This window comes from Dendrobates tinctorius, unplaced genomic scaffold (genome assembly GCF_039654945.1).
Source record: "Dendrobates tinctorius isolate UK_male_01 unplaced genomic scaffold, ASM3965494v1 ptg000116l, whole genome shotgun sequence".
NCBI lineage: Eukaryota > Metazoa > Chordata > Amphibia > Anura > Dendrobatidae > Dendrobates > Dendrobates tinctorius.
Genome location: NW_027361784.1, coordinates 8888239 through 8915363, shown reverse-complemented (window position 1 = coordinate 8915363; position 27125 = coordinate 8888239). Strand labels below are relative to the sequence as shown.

General features: G+C 46.0%; 1 protein-coding gene across 3 annotated transcripts in view; it reads left to right on the top strand.

Moving 5' to 3' along the window:
• Nucleotides 1-27125, top strand: part of RSPO2 (R-spondin 2) — a 183939-nt gene that overhangs the window by 110084 nt on the left and 46730 nt on the right. For all 3 annotated transcript variants that reach the window (XR_012234915.1, XM_073590181.1, XM_073590182.1), the window contains one exon: nucleotides 19397-19585. Coding sequence is in view for 2 of the 3 variants with exons in the window: in XM_073590181.1 (XP_073446282.1) it covers nucleotides 19397-19585 (189 nt within the window). In the remaining variant the exon portion in view is untranslated. The remainder of the gene's footprint in view (nucleotides 1-19396; nucleotides 19586-27125) is intronic.

Below are 27125 nucleotides of genomic sequence, written 5' to 3'. Positions count from 1 at the left end.
GGCCCCATAAGAACTGTGAGTAAACCTTTGGAACTGCACCCAGCTGTGTCCTCTAATTATTCCTGCGTCACCTATCCAATTCTGCTACATCCATCCAACATCTCATCTATTGCAACTGCCCTGGGACCAAACTCTGCCATTGGAGAGCTATACCAACTCTGCTGCATTATAGTCAGTCCCAGAGGATCTGCAATGCAGTGCTGGTCACCTCTGACCAGAAACCACAGGTGGCATCACGAACATTTTATTACAAACTATTTATTTTTCCACTTTTTCATCATTCCCTTTTATTGGACGCCCATGGCCACAGACCAGGTCACTGCTGCCGTGACACTGACCCTTTAAAAAGTGGCCCAGTACCGAGTATCCCCACTGCCCTGGCGGGCACTCCACAAGTTACATCTGTAACTTCCGTAGAGGTGATAACAGAGGTGTATCTAGGCTTTCTGGCACCCGGGGCAAGAATTCGGTCCGGCGCCCGCACACGCGATTTGCACACTTAGGCCGGGGTCACACTGGCGAGGAATACGGCCGAGTGAGAGGCGCTAAAAGCACGCATTACACACAGACAAATGATTCTCTATGGGGTCCCTCGCACCAGCTGTATATTTCTCATCCGTATTCTACGGTCCGTGCTAATCGCAGCATGCTGCGATTGTCAGCATACTACGGCCGTAGTACGCCAATGCAAGTCTATGGGTGCGCTAAAAATACGGATTACACACGGACCACACATGTGACTTGCGAGAAATACGCACCAGGTGTCTTTTAGCAAAGCTGGCAATTCAGTGCGCTATACTGTAAACTCACACTGACAGGTTTAATAAAGAAACGAATGAATAGATATAGACACATAGAATACACAATAAATATATATATATATATATATATATATATATATATATATATATATATTATGCATTCTATGTGTCTATATCTATTCTTTGGTTTATGTTATAAACCCTGTCATAGGGCTCCATTATATGTCCATTTTGCAAGCCTGCGAGAAAATCTCGCCATACGGATGCTGACATGCGCAAAATACGTGACCACACCTTGATTACGGATGACATATGGAGCACTGTTTAGGGGCCATTCATCCGTATTACACATGTAAAATACTGACCGTATTTTGCGTCGGTTAGTGTGACCCCGGCCTTAGTCCTGTACTCACGAGCTGCTCTTCCTAATGTTCAGTGAAAAACAGAGAAGCAGGAAAAGAAGATCGTTGTCACAGGACCATAAGTAAGAAAGTCTCATATGAGTGAAGTGTCCATATGATGACTACTGGAACCTGCAGAGCTGAATCCTGACATTGCAGCTTCTGAATTCTCACAACGAATGCACTGCACACTTTTAGGATTCTCCTGTACCGGTGGCAAGAGTCATATCAGCACATGTATGTGATTTTATATACTTCTGGCCACATTCCGACTAGACGTGCCCGGCCTCGCTCGGTTCATTTTCATTGAGTGAAGCCATGCATGTCTAGTCAGCATGTGACCGCATGTATGTAAATTACCGGTACGAGAGAATCCTAACAGCGTTCAGTGAGCACTGTGAGAATTCAGAAGTCTGCAGTCACATAGAATGACTGCAGACTCAGCAGAAACCTGGAGAACCTCTTTAATGTTCCTAACAAATAAAAACATGAGAATTAGTCAGAATCACAAATATTTACATCCAGGTACCTTATAGATGTCGTCTCTGGAGTCGTTCGTTTTTTTTTTTTTTTTTTTCTTGTCCTGACCCCATGATGAGTTTTCTCATCCACATCTTGTCTCTGCAGGCTTCCATCTTCTCCGGTCTTCTGCAGCAAATCTCCACACAATCCCCTTAAAGATAGAAGTGTTTTTATAAGGCTACTTTCACACATCAGGTTTTCGGCGTCAGGCGCGATCCGGCGTCGTGCCGGAATGCCGGATCCGGCAAATGTTTTGTAAAACCTGATGTGCCGGATCCGGTTTTCTGCCGGATCCGTCTTGTTCTTGACAGACAAAACCGGATCCGTGGCCTTCCGAACGGGATTGGCTACTGGAAAACTATATATAGCATGTTCCTACATCCCTTCTTTGACAGGTTGTAGAGGAGAAAGTGCAGGTTGGAGAGAAGAGCAAGTTACTGGCGAAGATGGATGTTGTCATTGGAAATATTACCACTAGAAGTTCTGTGACGGTTTCAGTAATGAGGGACAATTTTGCACTATACTTTGTCACCTCAAGGCAGAGTACACTGGCAGGATGACAGAGTGTGAAAGATTTGTGCCCTAACCAAATTTGTGTACCTTCTGGACCAACAGTATATACCTTTGCCAACCAAAGTTGGCTATCTTGTCATGGTCTTACTATTTTTAGCTTTAGGCCACAGGTGTGTACCTGGTTGTGTTTTATGCAAAGTATTTCACCTTTTAACAAAAGTTGTGTACATTGTTAGGAAATCACCAACAATAAACACAACTTTTCAGGTGAAATACTTTGCTTCAAACACAACCAGGAACACAACTGTGGCAAAAAGCTAAAATTTACCCACAGTTATATACCTGGTTTTGAATACCTTTTTACCTTTTAAATACCCTGTATTTAACCTTTTTTTTAAACATATTTCGCCGCAGAAAGAAATGACAGACAACCAGTGTAAACAATAATTTAACTTTTATTTAAAATATTTTTTTTTGTGTAAACTGTTTTTAAAGTTAAAAAAACTTTTTTAATAAAGGTTTGAAACCAACCAAATGGGCATTTTTATTACAAAAAAAACATTATAACTCGGTGTAGTGTGGGGTGGAAATACTGCTGGAGGGGCTGCGGGACACTTCGACAATGGGAGTGTGGAGAGAGGACTGGGATCGTGGTGGGGAAGGAACAGTTAGAGTTGATGGTGTGGAAAAAGCTACAGAATGGGTGGACATGTGGGAGGCAGAAGAGGTGGTGGGCGGTGGAGTGGAAGGTTGGGCAGGGACTGTAGGAGCAGATGATGTTGATGGAAAGTTGTATGGGGAAGGAGTTTGGTGCGGGGCAGGTTGCTGGAAGTGGGGAGGTTGCTGGTACTGGGAAGGTTGCTGGTACTGGTGAGGTTGCTGGTATGTAATAGGAGGGGGAGGATGGAAAGTGGCTGGAGGGGGTGCAGATGTAATAGGAGGGGGAGGATGGAAAGTGGCTGGAGGGGGTGCAGGTGGAGGAACTACAGTGGTGGGAGGTGGAGGTTGGGAGGTAACCTGCTGTAGAGCACCGTGGCACGAATGCATTACATGCATCTGCTGGGTAGGAGATAGTGTTGCCATGCGCTCCACAACAGACCTGAAAAAGGTGTGGTTTGGCGAAGATCTTGCTTCTGAATGCATGGTTTGCAGAAGTGTCTTCACCTCCAGAATGCTGGAGTTGATCTGCTGAAAGCCTGCGGAGATTTGTCTGACAAGACTTTTAGACAGTTCTGGAAAGATGCATTCAGATGCAAGAACTCTGGCGCATAACTCTTTTCCTGACCCCTCTGCCGCTGCCGCCCAGTACCCGCAGGTGTACTAGAGGTGGCAGGGGCAGAAGGGTGGGGTAAAGGGAAAGCGATCTCCTCACCAGCAGCTTCATGTAATGTAGGCGGCCACGATGCTCCTGTGCTGGTGGATGGGACAGATGGGTCGAATGTGTGGGAAGGCTGGGAAGGTGCAGATGTACCGGGGCGGTCGAAGTGTCCCTCGGTGCCGGTCTCCTCAGGGATCGCCTCAGAAGGGTCCAATCGTGCAGGCTCCCGAGTGCTGCTCACCGTGCTGTGGAATAAAGAGAAAAAAAAACAATTAAAATACTGACATGGTATGGCCCTGGCTGAAAAAAAAAAAGTTACATCTAAACATTTTTTTGTCACATGTGGTGTGTAATATTTACCTTCTGGTGAGCATTGTCTCCCGGAGGAACGACAGGGCTCGTGCGTACTTGTACTTGCTCCTGCGTCCTCCAGATCCACTCGGGGCCCGCATCTCTTTATTGAACTCCTTCTTGAAACGATCCCTCACAGACTGCCACCGATTCACAATTCTGTTCCCTGAAACGAGAAAGGAGTGGTTAGTATACAACATCAGTGTTTCACAAACTCCAGTCCTCATGGTCCCCCAAGGGTCATGTTTTCAGGATTTCCATAGTAAATAGAAATCCTGAACACATGATCCGTGGGGACCACGAGGACTGGAGTTCGGGAAACACTGGTTTACATCAAGCAACCGGTACTGTATATACTTACGCTCTTTAATCTGGGCCCGAACATCGAGGTCCTCCCAGCGGCCCACAAGGAGCGAACAGATTTCCTCCCAGAGTCGTCGGGTAACGATCAGGTCAGCGTGGCGGCGGTCAGCCATATTCCAGAGCGGCTCCCTTTTTCTGACGAGATCGATGAGGTGGTCCACATCGAGTCCTCCATCCTCACCGTCAGAGTCAGGAGCACGCTGTGAAGGCTGTTAAAGAAAAAGACAAAAATAACATAATTAGCCTCCACAAAAGAAATGAAATAAAAAGTGCAAAAAAACAAAGCAAAAATATTTATACTTACACGCTGGTGACCGCTGCATTGCTGTCGCCGACGACCCTGGGAGGCACTGCGAGGACCTCTTGGCCGAGCACCAGATTGGGAAGACTAGAGAAGAAAACAAAAAATGTTATGTCTTTGGATGTAGGCATTTGTTTGCTGTGTGTGGTCTGCAGAACATTGTTTTCTATGTGTTGTGTGTAGTGTGATGTTGGGTTTCTGCGTTTGATGCAAAAAACTTACCAATTGTGAGCCCACTCCAGGTGTCTGTCCACCCCTTCCTTCTTCTTCTGGGAGCTCCTTCATTTTGTGAATCCTGTTTTGAAATAAAAGGCAATGAATAGACATATATTACAGAGATGATGGATTTTGGAAATAAAAACTTACCGTCAAACGCTGACGATGCGAGGGAGGGCTCCCAGAAGATGATGTGCTGTCTTCCTGGTGGCCACACTCCATGCCTGTGGGTGGTGTTCCAGCTGCTGCCATTGCTGCTGCTGCTGCTGCATCTATTGGGCGGCTGTTGAATAAAGAGAAACAAAGGGCCAATGAATATCTTGATATTCAATAGCCCTAGTTTGGAGGAATGGGGGATTTGATAATTACCGTCTCTCTTCTGCTGCTGGCCTCCCCTCCTCAGCATGTTCCATTTGCTGCTCCATTTGGGGTGGTGGTGGTGCTGATGGTGCTGCAGTGGTCTCCTGCCTTCTCCTGCTGCGCTTGGTTGCTTTCTTGGGTGGCATGTTGGGTGTGGCTGTGGGTCCCACTGTCTTGCTTTTATATATGTCTTGTGGGCAGAGCTACTGAGCATGCTCAGACCAAAAAAAACGGATCCGGCCACTGGATCCGGCTTTCGCCAGATCAGGCGCATTGCGGCGCTCATAGGCTTTCATTGTGTGAAAAAGCCGGACGCGCCGGATCCGGCGTGTCCGGCTTTTTCGCCGGAGACAAAACGTTACAGTAGCCGTTTTTTCCAGACGCCGGATCGCGACACATTGCCGGATCCGGCGAAAACCGGATGAAACGCATGGCCATCCGGCGCAAATGCAAGTCAATGGGGGGGAACCGGATCCGGCATTGCATTTCGCCGGATCCGGTTTCTGTCAAAAGCGCCGGATCGCGCCTGACGGCGAAAACCTGATGTGTGAAAGAGGCCTAATGCTCCTAAATAAAAATGTCTGCAATACACTGTCTCACCACACTATCCCCTCCCTCCTCATACTGTCTCCTTTAACATCTCTCTGTTCACCATACTGTCTCCTCATATATTTACCCCCTCACTCTCTATACCAGTGATGGCGAACCTATGGCATACGTGCCAGAGAGGGCACGCAGAGCCCTCTCAGCTGGCATGTGGCCTCGCCTCACTGATCCGGAGCTGCACTTCCTGCTTCTCACACGGTGTGCGGAGAGGTGAGTGAGGCCGCTGGTGTGTGTGGCCACTGTGGAGTGTGTGTGTTTGTGTTTGTTTGTCAGTGATGTGGAGAGGGCCAATGATGGGAGTGATGGGGAGATGGCCGATGGGGAGGGGGACAATGATGGGGTGATGGTGAGGAGGAAATGATGGAGGTGGTGGAATGGGCAATTTCTACAATAAGGGGATCATGATGGGGCATATTTCTATATGAAGGGGATCATGATGGGGCATATTTTTGCATGAAGGGGATCATGATGGGGCATATTTCTACATGAAGGGGACAATGATGGGGCATTTGACATGTGTTGGCACTTCGTCATAAATAATTGGGTTTTAGGTTGCAGTTTGGGCACTCGGTCTCAGAAAGGTTCGCTATCACTGCTCTATACTGTCTGCTCACACATACCCCTGACTCCCCATACTGTGTCTACACATATCCCATCACCCTCACTCCCCATACATTTTTCCCATCGCTACTCACTGTGTCCACATACATTTACCTGTTCGCTCCCCATACTGTCTGCACCCATCCCCCATACTGTTTCCTCATACATGCCCTCATACATACTATTCGTTGTGTCCTCAAATCTCCCCACACATTAAATCCCCCCCACATAAAGTATCCCCTCATCTCCACTCCAAATCTCCCCACACAAAAAGTACCCCCTTATCTCCAAGTCTCCCCACATATAAAGTACCCCCTCATCTCCACTCCAAATCTCTCCACACATAAAATACCCCCTCATCCCCACTCCAAATCCCCCCTTACATAAAGTATCCCCCCTATAATGTCCTCAGATTTCGGTCCCCTTCTCCCCATGTTTCTACACCACATGCATCTGTTTGCACTCATCCACCCATGCACTCCATATAGCGTCCCCGACACCCAACCATCCCTTCCTAGCCCCCCCAGAGCATGTCCTTACATTTCCACCATTGATCTTCAGTGTCTTCAGCTCCATTACCCCGTCTGGAGCTGGAGCACTTACCACCAACCACAATGCTGCCTGTGCCCTGTGTCTTCGCCTCTGAAGTGCAGAAGTGCCGGCGCCCGGCGGCGGTCAGAGATTACAGCAACAAGTGAGTCACATGTACTAGCGTCTGACACCTGAAGACGCTTGTACACCGAGTCACCGACCGACAAGCAGCACTTTCTCTGAGCCGGCTGTCAGTTTGACAGCTGGCTCAGAGAACGGGAGAATCTGTGTGGGGGCGGCAGAATGCCGCCGACTGGGAGCCTCGACCCTGGACCGCCGCATCAAGAGGACTGATGGCGCCCCTCTGTCGGCTGCACCCGGGGCACATGCCCCGGCTGCCCCCCCCCGGATACGCCTCTGGGTGATAAGCCTAAGTAGAGGACGGCAAACAATTTGCCGAGTACATAGATGGGTCAAGAAGGGGTTGACATTGATTCCGGAGTGGAAGCGCCCCCTACATAGTCCACATACGCACCCCCAAATCATCCAATGATGGATAGAACAGCCATGGACTGCTTAAGGATGTTGACCCATAAGCAAAGTACACTTTAATCAATATATCTTGTAATGAAAAGAAGTTCCACAATTGGATGAGTTTAAAAAAAAAATATTCCTGCTCAGAGAAAATCTTATACAGTAAATATGCCACTGCTGTGTACTGTGTAATGTCTGATGTCTGACCATACAGGGACACGGTCTTATCGTATCGCAGCTACTGGGCACGGGATGAAGCAAAAGAGAGGATTAAAGACAGGACAGCCGAAGACTGCACCTGACTTTCTGTGAGGTAAAACCTTTCCCTGCCTGTTTAAAAACTTGTTTTACCTCACAGAATCTGCTGCAATCCCATGCTGTAATGTCTTCAGGAGCACACCAGCGCCCGGCAGCAGAAGGCAATGAGACAAAAGTGCTGCTCTCCTGAAAAGGGGAACATGAGACAAACTCTCATTGTACAGAGCTAAGGAACCCAGGGATCTCACCGTACAGGTATAAGACCTCCAGAAAATTGACTGTACGAAAGTGCTTGGTGATCTCGTAGTAAAGATACAACAAAACAGCAATGTTTGTGTATAGGGCTAATATACATGGTAATATTATTGCACAGAAATGCTGCACGCTCCTGTGACCTCACGATGAATTGGGAAACAAAAAGAAACAAATGTAATTTTGAAATATAAATTTACAGGTGATGTTTTAAGGTGGCCAGGGTGGTAGTCGTGGCAACTGGCTGATCTGTCCCCAAACCCTGGCGCCCCACACACGAAATGCAAAGATCCTTCAGTTGCACATAAAGCATAACACTCAGTCACTGTTAAATTTCCCTCGGCTGCTGTCACACTGGCTCCACATCCATGAGCCCCATAAATCACTTCAGAGTCTAGGTCTTTTTCCAACAGATTAACTTTACTGGACAGCAGTGTATTCATCACATAGGCAGCACAAGTTAAACACAGAGACATCTTATCTTTCCCTGTCATCCGGACAGACTATCTTCTGCATCATCTTTACTTTCCCGACAAGCTCAACTATATCCCTGGACAATCCGTGTTCCACCTGTTTCCTTGGACAATCCACCTGTTTCCTCTTCTGGACAATCTCTGTCCCACTCGTGCTCCAGGCCCACCAGCTTCCTTCCAGTCTCAGGTCTGGCTGCGAGTTATAGGGTAACGGGCTCATTGACTCAGCTGCCTCCTAATCCCAGCTGCTAGCTTCAGATTCTTCCTTGGAATGGCTCTGTATAAGCTGGTGACCATCTGCACGATTCTCAGCCCGGGGCCCCTTACTGTAACAGCTTTATCCCCACGGCCTAGAATACTCTGCTCACATGCCCTGCCCTTGGGCAAGATGCCCGGGTGCCTGCCTCTAATCAGGAAGTGCCTTTCTTATACCTCCCTGCTCTGTGCTGCTCTGCTGTGACTCTTCCCATTTGCTTAACCCCTATGCTGCCTGTATCTAACTAACACTCTTATCTATCATATTCTTTATCTCTAATGTGCCCCCTCTATTCTAATCCCCTTATGGTCCTGCACTACTTCCTAATCTATCCCTAAGCTTATGGGCAACACATGACAAATACATTTCCATTACAATGCATCCAATAATAAAACATTAATAAAACATCAGGGCGCTGCATGTGACACAAGTGAACAGTGTTAAGGAGAGAGAAGGTACATGAGGGTCCCCGCCACCTCCTTACACTGTTGTGGCGCTCCCAGGAGTATGGTCGCCACAGTGGCATTACCTTCCTCCTAGGGAGTGTGATGTCATGCTTGGAAGCAATGAAGGGTCTCTCTATCAGACAAATACAGCACAGTTCCCACTCCAGGCCAACAGAGGGAGCTCTGAACCAAACTGGGGCCAGAGCTGCTCTCTAGGGCCAAGGAAAGGGAAGTTAGTTCAGTTCGTGTGGATGAAAGAGGAGCTGGAGGATTGAGCAGAATTCATGCTCACTTCTAGCTGTAGCACATGGTCTGGAGTCTGGTATCCAAGGTTGTATGGATGCTGATGGTCCTGCAGCAGAAACCGGAGGAACAAAGAGGCTGTAAATGCTCTGTTCTCAGCTAACACTCGGAGGCACAGCAGCAACTTGTGTGAGCCAAAAAAAGGAGTGTTATGAGTTAATTTTCTGCTTCACCTCTGATGTCTGATGAACTCCCTCTGCTGGTGAAAGGAGGTAGTGAAGTTGATCTGGATGGGAAGAACCTGTCATCTGAACAGGTGGAGTGTGATTGGACATCTGGAATTTCTGAGTGGATATAAGGCAGCCGACGCCCTGCAGGGTTTGCTGGTGATCCTTTCTGCTCTGAGCTCTGGCATCCAGTTTAGTTCCTGTCTACTAATAGCTAAGTTTTTGCTCTGCTATTTTTCCATGAGATTTTGTCTGTTTACTTAGTGTTTGTGTTCAGCCTGCCCTGGTTGGGACGGGCTGAACTCCATTTTTGTCTCTGATCAGTTGATCCCTTTGCTCTGTCTTCAGAATATACCTGAGTGCTGATATAGTGACTTTGAAGTCTAGTGACTTCAGGGCCTTTTCTATCAGACGTGTTGGACATTATTTTTGGCAGGGTTTTTTGTGTGATTGCAGCCAGCATCTTTTCTGTCCTTTCCTATCTAGTTGGGCCCCATCGTTTGCTCAGCCTGTCTTTCTATCTGTGTTTGTGTTTTCATCTGTTTTTCACAGACAATACATGTTGGGGGCTGTCTATTGCTTTGGGGTCTGCTCTGGGGAAGTTTAGATTTCACCTTTCTTTCTTTAGGCTTATTTAGCTCTCCGGCTGTGACGAGGGGTCTAGGGCACCGTAGGAATCCCCCACGGCTACTGTTAGTTGTGGTGAATAGGATCAGGGGTCTGCAATCCGCTAGCTACCAACCTCTCCGGTTTTCTGGACTTAGCTTGTGTTTTTGTTTTTTCCTCCTCCGGTGACTCATTCATAACAAAGGAGGCTATGGCTGTCTGCCATACGAGGGGAGTTCTAAAGAGAGCAAGCAAGGGAAACTTCAGTGTAACTCAGTACTGCAAGTGCCTCAGATAAGCGCTAGAAAGGAGACTTGCCAACCCATCTGCATAGAGAGATTCCTAAGTTGCTTTCAGGCTGATCAGCTCCTGTTCCATCTGTAATCTGGATCCTGGACTGCACTCACAAAGCACAGTAAAGGAAAATGAAACTGCACCCTGTTGTGTCATTGCCTTCTTCCTGCAACCCCTTCAGCACTGCTACATCTGTGCCTAAATTGGGGAGTTAGCATGCACTCTAGTCAAAATAACGAGGTGCAGGTGCAACGGACCAGTAGGTCCCAATCTCAAATTAGTCTAATTCACCGCACACTCAGACAGATTTTATGCAAATGGGTGTTCATTTTATTACATGTGGGAGCCACGACTGACAGGCGCGGGAGTGCTTCCCTCTTAAGCACACTTCTAGCCACTTATCTTGGGCTGCCTTCTTGAGAGATTTTCTTCTCCTTCTGCACCCTATGCAAATTTCCAACTCTGGATTAAGCAATAAAGTGATAAAGGCTCGGGCTGAGCCGAAACGTCTTATTTATATCGCTTCTATTGTGTGCTATATATTCTTGTTTGGCTCCCACATGTAATAAAATGAACACCCATTTGCATAAAATCTGAGTGTGCGGTGAATTAGACATCACAGTGCCTAACACTACACCCTCTTCCTCAACACTGCATTACTACTGCCTTGGGACTACAGCTCTATCTGTGGGGAGCTCTTGCATCTTGATACCTTATACCATCTGTCCCTGAGGATCTGCCTGCAGCGTTGGCTTAACCCCTTTTTTGCCGAGCACCACAGGTGGCGTCACATATCATCCACCTATAAACTTTATTCAGCTACGTTTCACCCCTTTTGCATGGACGCCCAGGGCCACGGGCCGGGTCACTGCCACTGTGACACATCCCTCTGAGACACTGGCCCGGTACCGAGTACCCCACTGCCCTGGATGGCGATCCACTGTCATAGCACAAGTGCATGACCGCATAGTAAAGATCATGCACACAGCAGGGTTAATCATGGTGCTTCATAATATTCAAATTAGGTCATATTACATTTTGTTATATCTTCCAGACTCTCAACCCTACCTGCTCCTTGCATCTGAATGTAAAAGGGCCCCCTTTAGTAGAGTACAGTTGATGCTTAGCAGATTGTCTGCTAGCAAATACCACGATCTACTGATCAAAAGTGAAAGTAAAGAGAACTATAGCCGTAAGAACCCCAAGAGTGGAAGTGCATGCTCATGGGAGGAGATTGAATATGACACCAGGACACCCATGTTGCATTTACTAATTATAAATCGCCTGGATGGACTGTGAAAGGGGGTAGTTGGCCACAGGACCTGTTCTGGGAGGGTTGTATGTCTGTGAGGTGGGCTTACAGCCACCATCGCCACAGAAGGGTTTGAGAGCAGTCAGATGCTGGAGAAGGCCTGAGCTTTGAAGATCCTGGGTCCACTCCAGTAGAGGACCGTGACCAGATCCGAACCAAGCTACGGAGACTATCCGGATGCAGCAAAGGACCATACCTGTGGACTGCTACCTCCAGCATAGACATGCGGTACAGGGTGTAGGCCCGGGCCGCTCTTCAGGCAATGGAGGCAGCCGGTGCAACAACACACTGTATACTCAGTGACTAGCATATCTAGGCCTTGCGGCCTAGTAGGAAATGCTGGTGACCCACGCTTGAGCCAGAGGAGCTTACTGGTGTAGGGGGTATGATATATTACGATAATGACCTTGCCTTTCTCTTTCATCCCGGTGCCATATATTATCAGTGTATGTATATTTGTTAATACATTATGGTACTGCTACACGATTAAGTGTATTACGATGTCTATATAATTGTACTGCTACACTGTTGTGTATTACTGTCTTGCTAAATGTATATACTGTATGTATAATGTTATACCGTTGTAATGCTGCTATGTATAGTGTAAGTGTAGTTATTGGATTGGCCACTAGATGAGGCATTATAGTGGACAGAGCTTTCAGCTAGTGAATAGTATAGGAAAGGGTTAACCATAGGAGGGGCTGCTGTGTGGTAAGCTAGGAACGTTCCCTTAGGTAGTCAGAAGGGCCCAGTCTCCTGAATAGTCCACATGGGCTCTAGACCCAGAGGGCCACAGCACTCACGTAACATTAAAGAAGAGAAGCTTAGTCATTTGGAGTCTATAGGACAGAAGTATGGTGTCAAGCAGCAGGATTGCAGCAGTTCATAGCTGGAGAAATGAAGCAGTCTGGGAAAGTACAGGGCACAGAAGTTCAACATGTGGCATATAGCTGCATGGGCCGATGCTCTCAGGATCGGGGCGAAACTGAACAGGGAGAGTGCTGCGGTACCGCCTAAGGCGCTATTACCCAGTATTGTACTGGAGGATGTGGAACTGAGCACAGGGAAAGAACAGAATGAGAACTGCATGGAACTTGCTGTTGATGTTGTAACTGACAAGAATGTGCTGCCAAGTTGTACAAGTAAAGTTTCACTTGTTGCATTGGAACTGGACTGTCTCAATTCTTGCAAAACCAATTGCAGAAAGGCTTTAACACCACATTGGTATCCCTGATGGCGCAGTGAGAGAGAGACCAGGTATGCTGGTGAAAGAATGCTGTTTTCATGTGAGAGGAGGCCAGGGCTCAGAAACACCAGAGTGCTCAGCCATGACCACAGTCCTAATACTGAGTCATGGCTGTTTAAACAGAGACATAAAAACATTAGTAGTTTAAGCGTGACATAATAAAAGCAGTGTAGATAGTAGAATGTTTCATAGATATTGTATTTGGTCTCATTGCTGTGTTCTCATAGTGACTGAAAATATGGTATTTACTTTCCTACTGTTATCCATGATATAGAGGACGGATGAATTTTCTTTGTGTTGGTGTAACAAGGTGGCACGGGGTGATGGTCATGGGTGAGTTCACTAAGCAACAGTCAGTGAGCATCCCGACACTTTGTACATGAAAAAATAAAGTTCTTTGTACTGCATGTGCAGCATGCACCACAGCACACTCACAGGCTCTGTCAGATTCCCCTCAGCTGCTGCCATGTTGGCTCCGCATTCATGAGCTCTGCAAATCACTTCAGAGACTAGTATTTTTCCAACAGCTGAACTTTACTAGACAGCAGTGTATTCATCACATAGGCAGCACAAGTCAAACACAGAGACATCTTCTTTTCTTCATTCCTCACACAGGCAGCACAAGATGACAGAGAAAGATTTCTTCTGCATCCGCTTCCATTTCCCGGCAAGCTCAACTATATCCCTGGACAATCCGTTTCCCACCTGTTTCCTTGGACAATCCCTGTCCTTCTGGACAATCTCTGTCCCACTCGTGCTCCAGGCCCACCAGCTTCCTGCTGTTTCCCTGGTCTGCCTGCGAGTTATAGGGTAACGGGCTCGCTGACTTAGCTGCCTCCTAATCCCAGTCGCTGGCTTCGGATCCTTCCTTAGAACGGTTCTGTATAAGCTGGTGACCACCTGCATGATTCTCAGCCCGGGGCTCCTTATTGAAACAGCTTTATCCCCATGTCCTGTAATACTCTGCTCACACGTCCTGCCCTTGGGCAAGGTGCCCAGGCCTATGACAGAACCAGGAAGTCTGTCCTATACCCCCCTGCTCTGTGCTACTCTGCTCTAACTCCTCCCCTCTACGTAACCCCTATGCTGCTTAAACCTTACTGCTTACATCTATTATATGCTCTATCTCTACTGTGCCCCCTCTATTCTAATCCCCCTATGGTCATGCACTACTCACTAATCTATCCCCAAGCTAAAGCACAATACATGACAATACAGTACATGACAAATACAGTGCACACAATGGCAAAACATTAATAAAACATCAGGGTGCCACATGTGACACAGTTGAACAGCATCAAGGAGAGCGAAGTGTGGCGCCCCTGAGGGTTCAGTCGCCACAAAGGTACTGCACCTCCTCCTGAGGTGTTGTACCCCACCATCCAGGTAAGGTGGAGACACCTGACCACGCTCCAACACCTGCATCCCACACAACATAGTAGTGTAGCAAAGCACCCTTTGGTGGCTCCCTGCTTGGAACACGAGGCGGGTGGAGTTTAGTTTTGCATCAAAAGAGCGGGAAGAGTTTAGGATTCAGTCAGTTTGTCACAGGAGTCTGACGAGGTCAGTCTGTGAGAGGAGATCCCCGGAGTGGGATGGATGAAGGGAGTGCTGCAGCCGACCTCAGTGACCTAGGTCCACTGGCACAGGAAAGGAACTTTGATAGCCTGAGTCTCCATAAGAAGGAAAGGATTAGTATGGAACATGAGGAGAAGAAGAGAACTAAGGATTAGGGTTAGAGGAGAACTCTTCCCAAGTTCTAAGCGCAAGGCCGGCGTCCAGTCCCCGAGGTTGTACGGATACTAATGGTCCTGCAGCAGACACCGGAGGAATAGAAGTTGTCACCACTTTATTCCCACACCAGACTTGGGGGGGCACAACAGCATTGATAGTGAGCCAGGACTAGGTAGTAAGGAGTCCTGTTATGATTGAGTCACCGAAGGAGGAAAAAACAAAAATACAAGCTAAGTCCAGAAAACCGGAGAGGTTGGTAGCTAGCGGATTGCAGACCCCTGATCCTATTCACACAACTAACAGTAGCTGTGGGGGGTTCCTACGGTGCCCTAGACCCCTCGTTCACAGCCGGAGAACTAAATAAGCCTAAAGAAAGAAAGGGGAAATCTAAACTGCCCCAGAGCAGACCCCAAAGCAATAGACAGCCCCCAACTTGTATTGTCAGTGAAAAGCAGATGAAAACACAAACATGGACAGAAAGACAGGTTGAGCAAACGATGGGGCCCAACTAACTAAATAGGAAAGGACAGAAAAGATGCTGGCTGCAATCCGCAAAAATTCTGCCAAAATAATGTCCAACACATCTGATAGAAAAAAGGCCCTGAAGTCACTAGACTTCAAAATCACTATATCAGCACTCAGGTATATTCTGAAGACTGAGCAAAAGATCAACTTGACCAGAGACAAAAATGGAGCTCAGCCTGTACCAACAAGGGCAGGCAGAGCACAAACACTAAGTAAACAGACACAATCTCATGGAAAAATAAGAGAGCAAAAACTTAGCTTTCAGAAGATAGGTACTGAACTGGTTTGCAAGAGCTCAGAGCAGAAAGGATCACCAGCACCCATGTAGGGTGTCGGCTGCCTTATATCCACTCAGTGATTCCGGGTGTCCAATCAGGCACCACCTGTTCAGATGACAGGTTCTTCCCAACCCAATCAATTTCACTACCTCTCCTCACCAGCAGAGGGAGTTCATCAGACATCAACGGTGAAGGGGAAAATGAACTCACAACAGAGTCCCCGAAGCAGACTACAGCTGTCTGCCATACAAGTAGAGTTCATAGGAACATCTGACAGGAGGAACTCCAGTGTAACTCAGTACTGTGAGTACTTCACTAAAGGCGCTAAGAGGGAGACGTTCAGAAAAGGCACATATGTTGGTGGAGTGTTGGAAAGGAGTACTTCATCTTGCCTGGAAGTTGGCAGAGCTCCTTACCCGGAGGACATGGCACGTATGTGGGCTCTTGTGCCACAACAGACTGTGAGTAAAGCTTTGAAACTACATGCCCTGGTGTCCTTCGCTTATTCCTGCATCAACCTGCCCGGCACTGTTACATCCCCTGCGCCCTACACTACACCATCTAAGTGTCACTTCACCTACTCTGCCCTGGGACTTTAGCCCTGCCTGTGGAGGGCTATAACATCATCGCTGCACCACACCATCTGTCCCAGAGGATCTGTCTGCAGCGTCGGCTTAACATCTTCATTGCCGAACACCACAGGTGGCATCACGACTCATTCATTCTAATCATCATAAGCACACTGAACATTTCCCCTTGCACAATGGGCGCCCAGGGCCATGGGCCGGGTCCCAGCTGCCGTTACATCTCCCATTGAGGCTCATCGGGCCCGGTACCGAGTACCCCACAGCCCTGGGAGGGCGACCCAGAAAGTACATGAGGGTCCCTGCCGCCTTCTTGCTTACACTGGTTAAGTCCCACTGTCTCCTCATTATCTGTGTTGTTGCATCCAAGTAACCTGTTTCCAGTTGGGCCCCATAGCCGTAACTATACTAGTAGTGATGACCATGATTGAGGCTATAGATCATTCTCCAAATTTATACCAATAATTTAGCAACCGAGAAGGGTTAGAAAGTAGTTGCTTTCTTTTTGCCTGAAGGTTGTGTTTTTGGTATTGGCAGTGAATGGGGCTGAAGTGCAACACTACACACAGCCTGTGGACCAGCATGATGTGGTTTTTGTCAAAAGGCGGTCATGTTTTTCTTAACATGGTCTACAACTGTAAGGGTGATAATTAACATTTGGAACGCTATTCATTGAGTTTTGGAACTGCAGATTGGTGATTATATAAACCGATGATTGGAGACGAGGGCTTCCCGGTTATATTTTACAATTGATTGCCATTTCATTTATTTTTCACTCCTCTGTGGAGTTTAGAATAATTATTGCCTGTCTGTCATTTATCAATCGGCTGGGTGAGCTCACTAGTAGCGCATCACATCAAAGGCCTTTAGCAGCCTTTTGACACTGTGCAGCGCCCTGTAATCCCTACAGGCTATGTTGAAATAAACAGCGGGACGCACAATCCCTGACTGACAGAACGTTTTTCTTCTGAGTCTTCATCTTCTCTTTTTTTTGATGATGATGAGACTTTACAACCATTTGTGTTATTTGGAAATTTTTCTTTGCAAGTCAGAAAAAAAATATTGTGACGCACAGGATTCAACACACGGATACAGGTCATTCCAAAAACTGCTTGGGCCTTATCAATGGTTTTATAGGGAAATTAGTCTTGTTGTCCTTAGCAACCAATTACAGTGCACCTTTCATTTCACCAGAGCAGTTTATGAAATTTAAGCCGTGCTCTGATTGGTTGTTGTGGACAACTTACCGTAACTAGTTTTACTTTTAGGGTATGTGAGCACATTGCTGATTGTGCTGCGGATCCACAGCGGATTTGGCCCTGCGGATTTGGCCCTGTGGATCCGCTGCAGATCCGCAAGCAATGTACAGTATAATGCAATTCAATGGGTTTTAGAAACCGCAGTGCACATACTGTGGATTTTTCAGCGGTTTTAAATCCGCAGCATGTCAATTCTTTCTGCGGATTCCGCAGCAGTTTGACACCTGTTCCATTGTCCAGGTGTCAAACCGCAGGGGTAAACCGCTGGCAAATCCGCAGGTAAACTGCAGGTCACTTTACCTGCAAATCCACGTGGAAAAATCCGCAGCTCAATCCGCACTGTGTGCACTCACCCTTACTTGAAGATTGTGAAATCATTGTTGTCGGTGACTGACGGAATCAATGGGTGATATGCAGGGTCGGTCATTCGCGATTCGCACAACTTGTGAGCCACGTCTGTAATCTGGGGCCACTGAATGGGAACTGTCAGAACAGACTCTTGCCTGGCTACATGCGCGGCTCCTCTTTTGATTAACCAGCCTGGCATGACGTCATTGTGGCATGTCACTCATGTGACCTCACTCCAAGTCAGCTAATCTAAAGAAGAATGGCAGTTGTCAAGTAAAAGTCTGTTCCCAAAGATTACGGATGTGGCCAATGGGCTAGGTTTTGTGAATCCATGTCTACCCACTCTAGTGATCTGGTGTTGCCTCAGACAGGATACCTTTCCAAATGCTTTGGTCTGCTGGGGACGACCAACCAATCCATGTTCAACTCTGCAATATTTAATTCTCTATGGGGCAGCTGTAGATGGCCCTGTTCTCTGAATCTGTGCACGGTCCAACAGTCAGTCAGACACTTTGCAAACGCTTTAAAAAGTCTATCTTTGAACCAGTCTATGGGGGAGCTTCTCGGGACTTTGATCAAACTCTTTCACCGGAAAGTACGTGAGAGAGGTGGGCATGTGGGAGCGAACTTCTGTATATTTAATCAGTAGTTTTTGTGATTATTTTTTTTTCCTAAACTAATTGCACGAGAATACATATAACATCAAAATGTCTTCTGACAGTGAAAGGATTAATGAGATTCTCCGGTGCCATTCATTTCTGCTTTCTAATAAGCGCGACAAGTGCACACAACCTGGAAGGCCCCTGTCGCCTCCAACATCGCAGGTGCCTCCCTTGCTCAAGTGACAATTGCTAAAATAATTCACTAATGTCCAGCCACTAAGTAACTTCTGTGACACCCACCAATTGCTAGACCCAATTGGAAGTGATGTGCTACTTTTGTTTCCTGTTAAACTCTCACTAGTCTTTCTGAACAGTCTCATGGTTGGCCATTGTAGGGAATCTGTCAGTAGATTTTTTGCTACCTCATCTGAGAGCAGCATGATGTAGGCAAAGAGAAGCTGAATCATACGATGTATCACTTTTACTGGGTGCAGCAGTTCTGACACTACCATAGCCTCAACGCTTTTAGAATGAAGCAGAGCTGATAAAGCAAACCCTGCCCACATCACAGCTAACCCCGCCCACACCAGGCTCCTCTATGTACAAAATCTATAGGCCCGTGAGGTGCTGATCACAGAAGACATTTTCCAACACAAGTTTGGGTCATCATTGTTTTCAGTAAGGTCCGGATTCAAGTTTGCGTAGGGTTCAAGAACCCGAGCTTCCACGGGTCCACTCTTCCCTAGTGATAAGTCCCTCAGTTAGTAAACCACGTGCACGTTGACAAGTGACACATCCCTGAATTTTGTTTTTTTTTAATTTTTTTCTGCCTCTATCTCCTGCTGTCTGAAGATTGCATAGCAAAATCCTGCTGACTGATTCCCTTTTAATATTAATTGACTTTCCTGTGGTTTTTTTTTTTTTTTATTGTGGGTGCCCCACATTTGCCCAATCCTGCGCACATTCTACTCTGGTATAATTATGTCTGTAACGTAAAAAGTCCATATCATTCACATGTCCTTGCTTGCCCTCCTTCCAGGTCTTCTTAACTTGACTGTGCACATTTTATTTTACAGCCAGTTATGGAACAAATCCAGTATGCAAAGATTGTTTGTCGTGCTCAAGAGACAATGGGTGCATCCGCTGCCGACCAAGAATGTTTTTCTTTCTGCGAAGAGAAGGGATGAGGCAGTATGGAGAATGTTTGCATTCCTGTCCTCCTGGATACTATGGACTAAGAGCACCCGACATGAACAGATGTTCAAGTAAGCCGTATCGATTTATTGCGCATGTTTGTTTGATCTGACCCTCCCCCCACCACACCCTTGGCACTACTTGAGTCAATGCAATTGCTGTGAGACCTGGACGTCCACTGGATGGTCTTCTTTCTTCTGTATTGCAGATTGATGGGGTCGTACTAAAATATGATCTGTCTCACGTGGCCTGTGCTTCCATTAGATAAACGCTGCCGTTCTCATAAATGGGAATGTTTGAAGTAAAGGGATATTCCTATGTTCATAAATAGGATTTGTTGTATAGTGCTTGTAAATAGAAGTAATTTTGCAGTTTACGGCTTATGAGTTTCAGCTGCATTTTTTTCTTTTGTTTACAGCTTGTTGCCTTGGAGACAGACCTCTGGTTCTAGACCGCACAACCTGTGCAGTGTTTACAAGCTCTTTTCTATTGAGCTCGTAAGCACTGTTTTAAGGCTTTTCAGGATTGCTGTAGCGTGCTGTTACCTCCTAACTTCAGCTCCGTGCGTAAGGCTAGAAAGCAGTGGTGATCCGTCTCCTACGCAACGATCTGTAAACAAAAGTGTTAATATCTCCAGAATGGCTGAAAATTTAAATAAGAAGTAAACTGAATAAGTGCTTGTTTTTACCAGCACTATACGACAACATCCATGAAGATTGGAAGATCCCTTTTGAATTTATTTAAAAAATATGGGTGGCCATATTGCCACCTTAGGGTGTTTGTGTATACTTTATGGCATCTGCAGTAACTGGGAATCCATTGACGGAGAAGTGACAGATGATTAGTCTCTAGGAAGTGATTACACTTAAGATTCATATAGGGTACACACCTAAAACTGATAACTTATTTTGAAACCCCCACTGATCAGATGTTTGCAGCAGCTGTATATAGAGCAGAATTGGACCAGCACTGCTCTCTACACAGTGTAGTGGCCATTTTTGGGTACTGCAACTCATCTATAAATTTGAATTAGAGCTGAGCCGCAATACCCAAAAACTGTCATCATAGAGAACTGTGCTGAGGTCTCATAGCTCTATACAATATAGTGAATATAATGACTAGTATAGAAAAACATTAGGTGGAACTTCACTACCAGGGGCTTTCACATTGTTGTGATTACATATAGCTGGGATTTGTTGTCCCTTTCCGATTAATGTCAGGTGTAAGTGACAGAACCGCCCCAATCTTAGGCTTCTTCTTGAACAGTGACATTTCCATTATGCAGCTCCATTAAACTCCATGGGATCTGAGGGATTGATACCAGTTCCAGCAAGTTTAATGAATAATAACCAAAGTCCCAGGTTATAGCCTGAAAATGTGACATGCAAGGTTATTTATGAACTGGTACAGTGCATTGATGAGAACATCATGTCCTGTAGGAATTATAAGGACAACATGCTCACACTTGGTCAATGAGAAAATATAAAGACAAATTGTTAAAATAGTTAATAATAAATTTTGTAAATTGTTTTGATCTTTCACTCCCTTCCTTAAGGCCATTCCATTAAAACTTCCCTTTAATACATCCTAGAACGTAAAGAACCAATATGTTGCAAGGAATCTTTCCCAGAAAGTAGTTTTTCACATGATTTACAGACTTCATACAGAGTACCAACTGTGTAAGAAGTTTCCAAAGAGCATGTCTCTCCCTTTCTATTACAATATCTTGAAGACGTCACGGTGCTGCTCTTACGGTTTAATGCTTATCAGACAAAACACTTATGACTTGATGCTGCTCCCATGAGACTAGAAGGAGGTCTATGAAGAAAGCTTAAGAATCCATAAACCATAATAATTGTCATATTTGTGTGACGTTTGATGTGGTCAAGAATAACTTTCCACAATCAATGCTATCCATAAAAAAAAAAGTATTAAATTTCCAATACATACCATACAAATGTCTTGCATTGTTCTGAGCGTATGTGTATTAAGTTTTTGCTTTAAATGGAATCTACTACTTTTCATTTTTGAGCCAAAGAAATGAGCTGGAGTATAAGTTGGTATAAATGCAATGTGTAAGAACACCGACTATTTCACAGACAAAACCCTAGAAAAAAACAAAATGAGCTGATACCCTATAGTATGCAAGTAATAGTGCATGTAAATAACATTAGGGTACTTGGTTAACATTATTTTGGTTAAAAAAAGCAAAAGTCCCCAGACTACTTGGAGCCAGTGATCACTTATGAATATTGGGGTTTGCATCGATCTGATATTCATGGGAGATGCATTTTGACATCGTAGCAAAAGAATGAGCATGATTCATTCACACAAATCACCGCAATTCCATGCTAACCCCTCCAACTTAATATTGTTCTGATGGATGATGCTATCCATGCCATGTTTCAGCTCTATAGAAACATAAAGTTGCGATGGGAAACATGACAACAATATCTACCACTTGGGACCTCCAGGGGCAAAGATATCACAAAATTTAGGGATCTCTTAAAATTCTAACAGGCCTAGCACATCCAACAACCAGCCCCCATATGAGCTCAACAAGGGAAGGTATGTGGGCGTAACTTTGATTTAATTAAAAATCAGAGTTTTATTTTTTTTGGTCATTTCAGTCTTGGAAGGTACAACTTACTCCTTAAGAAAACAGACATAACTACAGTACCTCCCACAGCTAAGCTCTAAGTGATTTTTGTGACATAAGTTTAGTACTTTCTCATTTACTATTCCTTTCATAGTATATAATTCTATATACCTCATTGTTTTGTTCCCATTTTGTATCGCCTTTTGGGTGTGTATATATATATATATATATATATATATATATATATATATATATATATATATATATATATATATATATATATATATATATATATATATATATATATATATATATATATATATATTTTTTTTTTTTTTTTTTTTTTTATTTATTTTATTTTTTTTTATAAACACTGCCTACCTTTCTGAGTGAAATATATAAAATTGAATAGCTCTGCTCCTCTTGCTCTGAAAGCCACACTCCTGAAGCCATACACAACCTGTAACGGGTGTCCAATTGGACTGTATAGATAATTGCTTATAGTTCCCTATTTTATTATTGTGGAGTTGGCAGTGACCGTACTAGTGTATGTGTAATAAATAAATAATAAAAAAATATATATATTACACTAGCTGAAGAGCCCGGTCATAGTAACTAAAAACGGTTAGTTATAACAAATCCCCGCCCACTCCGCATAGCCACATTCACTATAACATCCTACATCATCCCGTCAACCAGAGCTACCGGACTTCTCCCCCTAATATCCCACATCATCCCGTCAGCCAGAGCCACCGAACTACTGCCCCTAATATCCCACATCATCCCATCAGCCATAGCCACCTGACTACTACCACTAATATCCCACATCATCCCGTCAGCCAGAGCCACCGGACTACTACCCCTAATATCCCACATCATCCCATCAGCCATAGCCACCTGACTACTACCACTAATATCCCACATCATCCCATCAGCCAGAGCCACCGGACTACTACCCCTAATATCCCACATCATCCCGTCAGCCAGAGCCACCGAACTTTACCCCTAATATCCCACATCATCCCGTCAGCCAGAGCCACCGGACAACTACCACTAATATCCCACATCATCCCATCACAGCCGCCGGACTACTACCCCTAATATCCCACATCATCCCGTCAGCCATAGCCACCTGACTACTACCACTAATATCCCACATCATCCCGTCAGCCAGAGCCACCGAACTACTACCCCTAATATCCCACATCATCCCGTCAGCCAGAGCCACCTGACTACTACCACTAATATCCCACATCATCCCGTCAGCCAGAGCCACCGGACTACTACCCCTAATATCCCACATCATCCCGTCAGCCAGAGCCACCGAACTACTACCCCTAATATCCCACATCATCCCGTCAGCCAGAGCCACCGGACAACTACCACTAATATCCCACATCATCCCGTCACAGCCGCCGGACTACTACCCCTAATATCCCACATCATCCCGTCAGCCATAGCCACCTGACTACTACCACTAATATCCCACATCATCCCGTCAGCCAGAGCCACCGAACTACTACCCCTAATATCCCACATCATCCCGTCAGCCAGAGCCACCTGACTACTACCACTAATATCCCACATCATCCCGTCAGCCAGAGCCACCGAACTACTACCCCTAATATCCCACATCATCCCGTCAGCCATAGCCACCTGACTACTACCCCTAATATCCCACATCATCCCGTCAGCCATAGCCACCTGACTACTACCACTAATATCCCACATCATCCCGTCAGCCAGAGCCACCGGACTGCTACCCCTAATATCCCACATCATCCCATCAGCCTGGGGTCAGAACCAGAGCGCTGAGTGGATTTGTCCTGACTTCCATACCAATAATCCCTTTAATAGAAGCCTGGCGTGAGAATCAGAGTGCTGAGGGATTTACCCTAACTTCCATTCAGGTGATCCCTTTAAGAGAGGCCTGGGATCGGAACCAAAGCGTTGGATGGATTTGCCCTGTCTTCCATACTGGAGATCCCTTTAAGAAAGGCCTGGGGTCGGTACCAAAGCGCAGAGTGGATTTGCCCTCACTTCCATACCAATGATCCCTTTGAGACCATGGGGTCAGAACCACAGAGCTGAGTGGAATGGTCCTAACTTCCATACCAAGGATCCCTATAAGAGAGGTCTGGGGTCAAAACCAAAGCCCTGGATAGAATTGCTCTGACTTCCATACCAATGATCCCTTTCAGAGGGAAGATGTGCCTATGGGATGGAGGATGTGTGATGGGGATATGGGCACGGGAGGGGGGGGGATTCAGTTCTGTCATGTGCTCTCTGCTCCTTTCAGTGGGGCAGACAATGGCTGGGAGGTTATGTTCCCGAAGATGCTAGAGTTCTCCCACCATGTCAGTGTGTGCTGAGGTGTTGTCAAGTGGGATAACTTGCACATAGCAACCAATCACAGCTCAGCTCTGGTGAAATGAGAGATGCTTATTGATTGGTTGCAAGGAAAACTGTTGTTCATAGCAACCAATCACAGCTCAGCTTCTTTTGAACAGCTCTGGTAAAATGAAAGATGCTTCATGATTGGTTGGTGATACACATATATAGATAGAGAGATATTGGTGTACCATGTTTTTCTCTTCCATACAATAGAAGTTGAATTTCCTTTATATTGCATGTCCAACCTATGTTCCAAATATTGCTTTATTCTCCTAGTGGTTCCGAAGGTATTAGTAGGTTTGGGTGTTCCTAGATTTCCCAGACAGACAGAAAGAAACCTCTTAATGTCACTTTGTTTCAATCGTCTTTAGTGATCCTCTTTGATGTGACTGCAAGTTTAGCATAGTTTACTAATCCCGACGTTGCTGAGCCCTGTGCGTTAACACATCATTTATGTAATTTGCTTGTAAAATGTCTATTTTTTTTTACTGTCATTCAACCTTTGAACAAATTGTTGCTGATTATTTGTGTCAAAGTTGTTACATGTAAGCCTAAGTGTTCTTAGGATTAGAAGAAATGTTACAAACTAGTCCGCTGTGATGGAGAAAAAAAGTTGCTATACTAAAAATACCAGTAAATTAAATGCGTGTAAACTTCCATTTTTCATCAAATGGAATCTGTCACCAGGTTTTTCTTCCTCATCTGAGAGCAGCATAATGTAGGAAAAGAGACCCTGAATCCGCCGCTCTATCACAGTCACCAATGCTGCACTCAGTAAACTGAGCTTTTAGATGTAGCGTATAGCAGAGCTCGGAAAGTTGACCCCCCCCCCCCACCCACACCACAGCTTTCTGTATACAATGTATAGTGACAGTGAGCTGCTTATCGGAGAAGGGGGCGTGGTCAGACCAGTGCGCCCAGGAGCTGTAGTCCAGGCACTGAATCACCTGCTGATAAAATCCATTGTATTGAAACCACACGCCACTTCATAAGTGACACATAGCTAAAATCATTTTCTCAGCCCCTACCTCATGCTGCCTTCAGATCACATAGCAAAAACTTGCTGACAGATTCTTGCATTAGTAGATTAGCTGAGTTTTGTTATCAGGGCTGTATGTGGGTGTTTTTGTTTTTTTTTTCCTTTGGGGGAGGGTGGAGTGGAGGTTCCAGGAAGGAAGCCATGATTTTCTAATTTTAGGGTATTCTGTGCATGTTTGGGTATATTCACACATTGATTATGTGCTGCGAAATTTGTGGCACAAAGTTCTGGGCCTTCCCATTCATCTGAAACCACCCTATTCAGGTGCAAACACTTCTGCATCATATTCACCCTTTGGGACATTGTCACGTAACGTAAAGTATTGCAAGTTTTTGGAGAGGAAAATCTTCATTTTCATGACCAGCATTGTGCATGAGATTTCAAGAAATTGCATGTATATATGGGTCGCCCTCCCACGGCTGTGGGGTACTCGGTACCGGGCCGGTCCTTCAGAGGGGAATGTCACAGCAGCGGTGACCCGGTCTGTGGCCCTGGGCGCCCATGCGAAAGGGGTTGAGTTGGGAATAAAGTTTATAAGTGATTCGTGACGCCACCTGTGGTGTTCGGCAAGGGAGGTGTTAAGCCGACGCTGCAGACAGATCCTCTGGGACTGATGGTGTAGTGCAGCAACGATGGTGTAGCCCTCCACAGGTAGAGCTGTTGTCCCAGGGCAGTGTGGCGGAATGTTTAGGAAGAGGGTGCAGTGTTTGGCACAGAGATGTAGCAGTGCTGAGGATGTTGCAGGAAGAAGGCAAGGACACAACAGGGTGCAGTTTCTTTACCTTTACTTGGCAAATGCAGTCCAGGGTCCTGATTACAGATGGCACAGGAGCAGGCTAGCCTGGAAGCAACTCAGAGATCTCTCTATCAGATGGGTTGTGTAGTCTCCTTCCTAGCGCTGGCTTGAGGTACATCCAGTACTGTGTTACACTGATGTTCCTCCTTCTTATCGTCTCTGAGAACTACCTCGTATGGCAGACAGCTGTAGCCCTCTATCTCTCTTGGCTCACCCGTCGCTGTTGTGCCTCCGAGTCTTTGTTGGGAATAGAGCATTTACAGCTTCCTATTCCTCTGGTTTCTGTTGCAGGACCTTCAGTATCCATACAACCGTGGAGACCAGGCTCCAGATCATGCGCTCTCACTGGGAGGGAGCTCTCTATCCTCAGCTCAACCCCCAGCTTCTCTCCACACGTCTACACTCGTTGCCCTCCTCACACTAACTGCCTATTTCCCCTCCTGGCCCTCAGAGCGCGCTCCTCCCCCAATCCTGGTTCCGAGCTCCCTCTGCTGGCCTGGAGTGGGAATTATGTTGCATGACATGGTTAACTGCTAGAGAGACCCTTCATTGCCTCCAAGCATGACATCACCCTCCCTGGAAGAAGGCAATGCCACTGTGGCGACCATACTCCTGGGGGTGCCACATATACTCAGAAGAATCTATGTGTAAGGTTATCAGCGTTGAGTTTGAAATCCACAGCATGCCCACTTTCTCTTGTGGATGTCATTGCATCTTTGACTCTATAGTGCGACAGTTGAAACGTGTGGGTTTACCACCCCAATTTTGGAAACCATATGGGCT